We start from the raw sequence: 8,234 nt of genomic DNA, 5'->3' as shown, positions 1-8,234 counted from the left end.
TTAGATGGATCTCGAAAATAAACCTAATATGCAAGGAACTCGGATTGGTGGTGGATATATGGTGGTGGTATATGGCAGCGGTGGTGGTATATGGCAGCGGTGGTGGTAGCGGTGGTAGTATATGGATATGGATCGGTGGTGGTATATGGATACGGATTGGTGGTGGTATATGGATACGGATTCGGAGCGGTGGTGGTAGGTGGCAGGGGCGATGATGATGGTGCGGTGGCGGCATGACAACTTATGACCAGAACTCGAAACTCTAAAAGACTAGACGCTAAGACCAGCAACTTGACGCGACGATGCAACCGCAAATTCAACAAAGCAAAATACTGAAAAGACTATGCAAAGGCTCAGACTGGTTCGGATAGGATGAACTAACCCTAATTTTTTGTTGGCTTTTTCGTGGACTATAGGTATGAAGAACAGACTCGATCTAAACTACGAAAAACTGTAAAATCTCACCGAGCAACCTGGAAATCTGATACCACTTGATAGAGGCAAAGGTGTCCCGTCTTTCGATGAGATGGTGGCTATCGTTTTGGTGGAAGTCGACTTTGACGATCCGACTACGAACGTGCGAGGACGTCGCGCCTTAGCAATCGCTAAACCAACTCCGAGAGGTTATTGACCACGCCGGAGCACGATCAACCTGACCACGAAGGTCTATTTCCTGCAAGCAAACGAAGAACAAGCAAGAAACTAAGATTGCAATCTGGATATTGCGAATAACAGAGGAAAGCTTTATTAATGAAGGTGGGGTTCTGTGACGCCTTTGTCTGGTCGTTGAACACAAACGAAGTACGCGAAGTTGCAGCTATGGCGAACTTTTAATCTAAACAAAACCCAAAGTCTAACGGTGCCCTAAGGGCTGTATATATGGAGGAAGAGGGGGGGAATTTCGTGGCCCTTGGTGGAGGGGTCCGAAATCAACCCTATCTCTTGTTTCCCCACACATACGGACTCTAAAAATAGCCTATACTTATGTATTTCGAAATTACATGGGCCTGGCCCAATAATAAGGTGACGCAGCACCTAGAATAGCCTCGGGACGAAATTTATGAAGTGGCATCTTGTATATTTCGTCCAAGGCTTCATGCATCCATTATGGTGGCTTCAAAGTCCTGAAATCATCACTTGTAAATCCGTTCTTGTTCCCCTTGCGCATCATCTCCATGCTTGTTCTTGCTCCAGTGTTCATCCTTCTCCAAGCTAGGCCCTTCATTTGTAAGCAAAACAAATGTATCCAATTTAGGCAGCATCATATTCTCATGAACATTAGAATCATTACTAAGAAACAAAAGTACCTGATAATTTAATTGGCGTGCGCGAGCTCTAGTAATTGGTCCATTATATGTAGCAGTAGGGGCTGTGGGTGTAACAATGGTATTGATGTCCTCATCAATATTCTTTCGGGTGGTGGCGATCCACGTCACTTGCTGCATCCTCGGGCGAACGGTCGACTACTGGGATGTTGGAGATCATGTTCTGGAATTCGTGAAGAGCAAACACATCGAGACACCGGAATCAGATATGAAGAAAATAACATACCAGCGAGTTGATTAGGCATAAGCTCTTTTCCTCGACGGTCGGCGGGAGCTCTCTAGAGTAGGCCGACACCAGCCTGGCTCCCCGCGGGTTGTCTCGAGTGTAGGCGATGGCCTTGATCTTGGCCCCCACATCTTTCTCGGCGAGCTCCTCTGGGTGTACTCGGGTGGGGTCACTCGGCCCCTCATATAGCCACATGGGGTGAGCCCTGGCCTGCTGCAGCTAAATCCGCCGAGTGAGAAAAGTCTCCAGCAGATCCATGTCATTCACGCCGGCGTTAACGACTCCAACCAGTGCAGTGGCCAAGATGACAACCTCTGTCTTCTCCTCCTTCACCACTGAAAGGGACTCGGGGGCCCTCACTCTCTCCACCGAGTACGGTGGAAGGCCTGACTGGTTGGGGCCGCTGGGGACATCCCTGCGATAAAACCATGTCCCCTGCCACCCCTTGAAGGAATCGGGGAAACTCATCTTTGGGAAGCCGCTCCCCTCCCCCGGACTTTGACGCCCAAGCCCCTGCTCAGCTGGGTGACGCGGGTCTTTGCGCCGGCTGACGAGTCCTTCTTGATGGACATCGATCGACAAGTGAAGATATGCTTGAAAAGCCCCCAATGGGGTTGGCAGCCGAGGAAGTTTTCGCAGAGGGAGATGCAAGCTGAAAGATAGATGATGGCGTTTGGGGAAAGATGGTGGAGTTGCACTCCGAAATAATCAAGAAATGCTCTAAAAAAGGGGTGGGGAGGCATGGAGAAGCCCCGTGCGACGTGGGTGACGAGTAGGACGCGCTCATCCTCCTGCGGCGCCGACTCGATCTCCCCCGCACCCGGGCGACGCCACCCGTCATGCGGGATGAGGACCTCCTCCGCAAGCTCCTCTAGCCGCCAAGCCGTGACGCGCAACGGGATCCAATCCCCCGCCGCACCTCTGACCGTCACACCGGAGCCGGAAGAGGAAGCCTTCCTCGCCTTCTTCGCCTTTTCAGCCTTGGCCGTGGAATCCCTCGCCATCGCCACGTGCTCAAGTGGAGAGGAGAAGCGGAGGAGGCGGAGGAGGAGAAAGGGGATCTAGGGTCCCAGCCTCTGCCTTCAAATCTTTTATACCATGGGGCGAATTTCGAGCCGGATCCCACGCCGCAGATCTCTGGATCGACGGTCCGTGCGATGGGGCTTCATGCAGAGCAGGCACGGCACGTGGCGGATGTCGGGCGCGAAAATCGAGGAGCCACGCCCCCACTTTCCACACTAACGCACGACGTTGCCGCTTCTGTGCGCGAACGCACAAATTCAAATCCCATGATTCCCGGGGTGAATCAATCTGATTGATTACCCGCGATCCCTTTCCTAAAGGACGCATGTGAGCCCGTCTGACCACCCTCCGCGGGGACCCGTGCACTCGGCCACGTTAAACACTCGACTGAAGTCTTCTTTAGGATCGTTATCTGATGAGCTTGACGCCCCTCCGCGGGTTCACTTGGCCCTCTCAGTAGGCTCCAAGGCGCATGACTTGTAAACCTGGACTCGTAGAAGGCCCGTGCTGGCGTTCCCCTTGGATAAGGAGTGGCATCTCTCCGGAGAATCAAACCATGCGCCGGCGTCGTCATTCGAGTTGTAATGGCATGCCCAGACTCGGGACCCTAGTCTATCTCCTCTGAGAGACAAAACGAATGCCACCGTTTTTTTTGTTGACGATCAACAACACTTGGTCATCCGGGTAAACCTGTAGTCCGGAATCCGTTGTGTTTTTATTCAAGGAACAACAAGCCATGACTCGGAAACATATTCTGAATGCTCCCGCAACACTCGGATTTGACCGAAAAATCGGTTTGTTTGTCCTACGAAATCCCAACCGATTCGGGGGCTAATGATGTGGTCACCTATTACAGGTAGGGTCAAGGACCCATCATTTGGGACCCACATGGGGCCCATCACCACCATAGGTAGGTCCCTGGACCATGCCAGCATTCGAATGCTTACATCAGGAAGTTCACTCGGACAGCTCGACGACACTCGGACGACCACACGTCACTTGGCGGATGGTCCACCGCTCGGACATAGAAGGCAAGAGGGCGTCGTGGGAGCAGCAACGGTCGAAGAATTCTAAGTCGTCCTTTAACAAGAGTCAAGGCTACCGTTGCCAGTAACTGCTGTAGTATAGGCTCATCACACCTGTAACTGAAGCATTCAGTGCCATTTAATGCCTCGGCGACGTGGGAGACATGGGTTGCGGCACACTGTATATAAGCCGTACCCCCCCTCCATAGCCAGGCACGAGCAACCTTTGTAACCATACACATCAAATCAAAACAAGCCCCAGGACACGAGACGTAGGGCTTTTATCTCCGCCGAGAGGGGCTTGAACTCGTTAAACACCGAGTGTTACACCTGCGCCGTAGCAAGGTTATGCCCCTTATTCGTACCCCTAGTACTCATTGTTAGGATGGTAACCCCCACATGTGATTCATGCCATGAAGCTTCATGCACATGAAGAATCCGCTAGAGCTGTTTCTTTTTTGTTGACACTCCATACGACGGTAAAAAAGAGAGCAGTTTGAATGAATTTGGCGATTCTGCCAAAGTTGCTCTAAAATTATAACTCAATACGGGCATCATCATGTGGACGATTTAAGACGAGACCATGCACCTCCACCAGGTTAGGATCCTCTGCAGTACTGTACAGTGCTGTACAGTCACTGTATGTCAACCCCCTTCCACCACATGACGCACACGATCTGAAACCGCCAAAAAATAAAAAACGCCTTTTTCGCTCTCGAGCTCTTCTTCTCTACTGCTCTCCCCCTTTCCCCCATTCCCCGCCGCTACCCGCGTCCGCGCGAGCAAACGCCGGCTCAACAGGCCTCTCCAATCAGGTACGTGCCTCCTGGAAATCCCGCTCCTTTCCCCGAATCTGTGACTGCCTCTCCCAATTGGGCCCTGAATTCGCGCACCTGCGCGACGAAGCTTCCGGAAGCTTCAGGGTTATCCGGGCGTTTTCCGCGTCGGGACCGCCGGGATTCCAGAAATTGCAGTTTCGGTTGAGGCGTCGCTTCCGCCGCTTGTTCGATTTACATTCTCGGTGCCCTCTTCGGTTTCAGTGGGCGCTGCTACGCGGGCTCGTCAAAGTTTTTGTTGCTGCGAGGGGCAGGAAGGCGCTGCTTGGCGACCCATCTTACACCTGGTGGTAGTGGTGGTGGTGGCCGGTGGACACCATGAGCTTTGTGTTCCGGGGCAGCAGGGCCGACATCGAGGCCGGTGGCTTCCCAGGGTTCGCCACGGAGCGCCGTGCCATGGTGAATTTCTGTTCTGTGCATTTCGGCTGAAATGATTCCGCATTTCAACCTAGACTAGGTTTGCTGTTCTAAATATCTGATCCCATTCACTTGTGTTGTGTGCAGCGGATTCATGCCGGGGGGCGGCCGGTGAACAGCAATTCCTTAGCTTTTCTTGTAACTGGTAATGTGGTGTGTTGTGTGTACAATAAGTTATCTTTAAGCTGTTAACAATTACTTACCAGTGTTCTTAGTTAACATATATGGTCGGCTGTTTTTCCTTGGCCAGTTCTTGTTCTGTTCATGGTACTGAGCTCGCAGCAGATGTCTCCGAACTTTTTGGTTAGTTCATGCACAATGTGGTTATGCATGTGTTATTATGCTTATGAAGCTTCATAGAGTAATTTCGTAACTTTTGTCGGATTGCTCGGAACTGTCTCTTTTTGTAGCTTTGGATGGTCTTAGGTGTGTTCCTATTGGCCACCAGCCTTAGGATGTACGCTACATGCCAGCAGCTCCAAGCGCAGGCACAAGCTCATGCTGCAGACGGCAACGGCTTCCTTGGACGCACTGAGTTGCGGGTGCATGTCCCGCCAACCATAGCCCTTGCTTCGAGAGGCCGGTTGCAAAGCCTTAGACTCCAACTTGCTCTGCTTGACCGCGAGTTTGATGATTTAGGTACACTGATAAGTTTTGTTCGCTCTGCTTGCTGTTTTACTGTTTCGTGCAAACATAATACCATTGTTGGATATTTTGCTTGCAGATTATGATGCTCTCAGAGCGCTAGATACCGACAACAGCCCACATGCTCCTTCTATGACTGAAGAAGAAATAAATACTCTGCCTGTTTTCAGATACAAATTTCAGGCACAGCAGAGGAGCACCCCTTCTCGAAAAAGGCAAGATTAATTATCCTTTTAAGGTGCATTATGGCCAAAGCAAACTGATTTTAAGTGCCTTCTTTCTTCAGTATGTAACCGACCAACTATAGCGCAGTTTGAGGCTTGCCTACTGAGTTCCTCTAGGAAATATGTAACCAACAATGCATAATTGCCTTCTTGTACAGCGTGCAGCTAACTCTTTTTTTCTTTGATTCAGTAGTGATGGGCCATCTGAACCATTGGTTTCTTCTCCTGAGTCCGGAAAGGAGGTAATGAATAAATGTGTTCCTTTGATATTTCTTGTGTAAATCCGTTATATATCTATTTCCATTTTGGTATGACTAGACAACTAGCAGTGTAGCCTTAGCTTGACAGTTACACTCTGGAATTTCATTAGTCAGCCGTGGTAGTACCATAACAATCACACAGCTAGTGGCTGTGCTCTTTTTATTTCAATTAAGCGCGTATCCAAGAACATGCATGGTCTGGACTGTGCCGCCATGGTATGCAGTCCTTGTTTTCAGTATTTCATGTTTGCTTTTGCTGTACAGAAAAAGCAAGATGCAGATGCAACTAGCAAAATGACAGAGAATGAGTTGACGTGCAGTGTTTGCTTAGAGCAAGTTGTTGCGGGTGATCTATTGAGAAGCCTGCCATGCTTGCATCAGGTAATTATCATACGGATCATCTTGCAGTTGTTTTCTTCATTTTGACAGTAGAGGACTTCAGTTATTATCATGATATGATAATGTGTAATACCTGATAACTGTAGCACTGTGATAGAGCAACTTAGTTGACATAGTGTTGTCCAATTTCCTATAAGCATCCTAGGAATCCAAAACTGTGTTTCATGCTAGTGCATTTTGCGCAGTTTATCCATGATTACAATGAAGCACCAAACGTGAAAGTTTTACCTCACTGCTTATAGGGATATCATATACAGTGCACTTCTCTGATCCATATTACTTGTCGCTCACTTAGTATTGTACTAAGTGAGCGGCAAGTAATATGGATTGAAGGGAGTACATTATTTGTTCCACACTTTCACTTGTTTTTTGTTTTGTTTTTTTAGAACCACTTTCACTTGGTTGGACACTCCCTTCCGTATGCATTTCTGCACTACTCTGAATTGCTGATGTTGTACATGCTGCTAGCCTGCTATTAATCTTGTGTCATGACATGAGATGAGCCTGCAAGATTTACTCGATCCCCCATCTTGTTTTGCAGTTTCATGTGAACTGCATTGATCCATGGTTGCGCCAACAGGGAACATGCCCGATCTGCAAGCACCAGGTCAGCAACGTGTGGCGTGGCGCCGGCAGCGGTGAAATGGATGACATGGTGTAACATTACATGAGCTTCAGTTCTTAACCTAATATTACTAGGCGGTAGTACTAACGGAAAACCCATGGAATCGGGCACGAGCTGTTTAGTCATGCCGAGAGTTTCTGTACATGATGTGTTCCCAGTTCCTTTCTCTGTGATGTTTATGCATCCAAAGGCTGTTTGCTATTTTCTTGTTGAGTTTTATTTATCCTGACGGTTAAGATCATGTACAGTGCAAGGTGCGTAGAAAGGTGCCTGTCAAAATAAACCAGACTAGAGTGTATGCGCGGATGAAATGAGGTTGTCCTCATTTCATCTCCACGTAGCGCACAACCTCATTTTATGTGGGGATGAAATGTGGTTGGCCGCTATGTGGGCCCAACAGCCTGGCCCCATTCTTGTATATATATGCCTTGCATACTCTCATTCCACTCCCCCTCCTCACCGCCCAATTCGGAGCGGGAAAGGCCAACTTCACCGCGCGATCCCAAATGGACGTCCGCTTTGGCTGGATTCTGTCCCTTTGGGTAGGGCGATGGGGTTGTGTCCGGGTCTGTCCTGGGATGCGGTGGCCGTGCTGGGCGGCCGCATCCGTTTGCCCCATCCCGTTCGCCAGGGCCTAAAATGCCTATATTTTCATATGAAAACAAGTTTGCACGTCCAAATATTAATTGTTTGAAAATTAAAATAGTTTTACAATCCAATTAAAATTGTTTCTAATAAAAATAGTTTTACAACCAAATCGAAATTGTCTTGAATGAACATAAAATGAACAAACACATCTATCGGTTGCCATTATGATCCCACACGTGCTCAACCAAGTCATTTTGAAGATCCACATGAGTGTGCCAATCACACAGCTCACGATGAACTGGACAAACTGATCAAACGTGGCCGGTTCTTGGTGCATGGGCTCAACATTGTCACCTTGAAAATCAAATCCTTGGTCGAAGATACTGTCATCACGCTCGTCCTCGACGATCATGTTGTACAAGATCACACAAGCAGTCATCACCTCTCAAAGCTTCCTTTCATCCCATGACAGTGCAGGGTATCGAACAATGCCCCATCGGGGTTGAAGCACAGCAAAAGCACGTTCCACATCCTTTCTAGTACTCTCTTGCATTTGGGCAAATCTCTTTCTCTTCTCACCTTGGGGCTTCGAGATTGTCTTTACAAAAGTTGACCACTGAGGATATATACCATCAGCTAGA

General features: G+C 48.9%; 1 protein-coding gene across 2 annotated transcripts; it reads left to right on the top strand.

The window, feature by feature from the left end:
- The first annotated feature begins 4,254 nt into the window (after positions 1–4,254).
- Positions 4,255–7,246, top strand: LOC123092610 (E3 ubiquitin-protein ligase SDIR1). 2 transcript variants are annotated; one of them, XM_044514413.1, is made up of 9 exons: positions 4,255–4,414; positions 4,640–4,834; positions 4,940–4,997; positions 5,103–5,155; positions 5,263–5,491; positions 5,577–5,712; positions 5,915–5,963; positions 6,246–6,362; positions 6,922–7,246. In XM_044514413.1, the coding sequence occupies exons 2-9, from the start codon at positions 4,754–4,756 to the stop codon at positions 7,039–7,041; spliced, it is 843 nt and encodes a 280-aa protein (XP_044370348.1). In that variant the 5' UTR covers positions 4,255–4,414; positions 4,640–4,753; the 3' UTR covers positions 7,042–7,246. The 2 variants fall into 2 exon arrangements, with proteins under 2 accessions (XP_044370348.1, XP_044370347.1); XM_044514412.1 differs by having other exon boundaries at positions 5,912–5,963.
- Positions 7,247–8,234: the final 988 nt, after the last annotated feature.

Source organism: Triticum aestivum, chromosome 4B, assembly GCF_018294505.1.
Source record: "Triticum aestivum cultivar Chinese Spring chromosome 4B, IWGSC CS RefSeq v2.1, whole genome shotgun sequence".
Lineage (NCBI taxonomy): Eukaryota > Viridiplantae > Streptophyta > Magnoliopsida > Poales > Poaceae > Triticum > Triticum aestivum.
The sequence above is the reverse complement of the archived record's forward strand: the minus strand, read 5'-3'. Positions and strand labels throughout refer to the sequence as shown.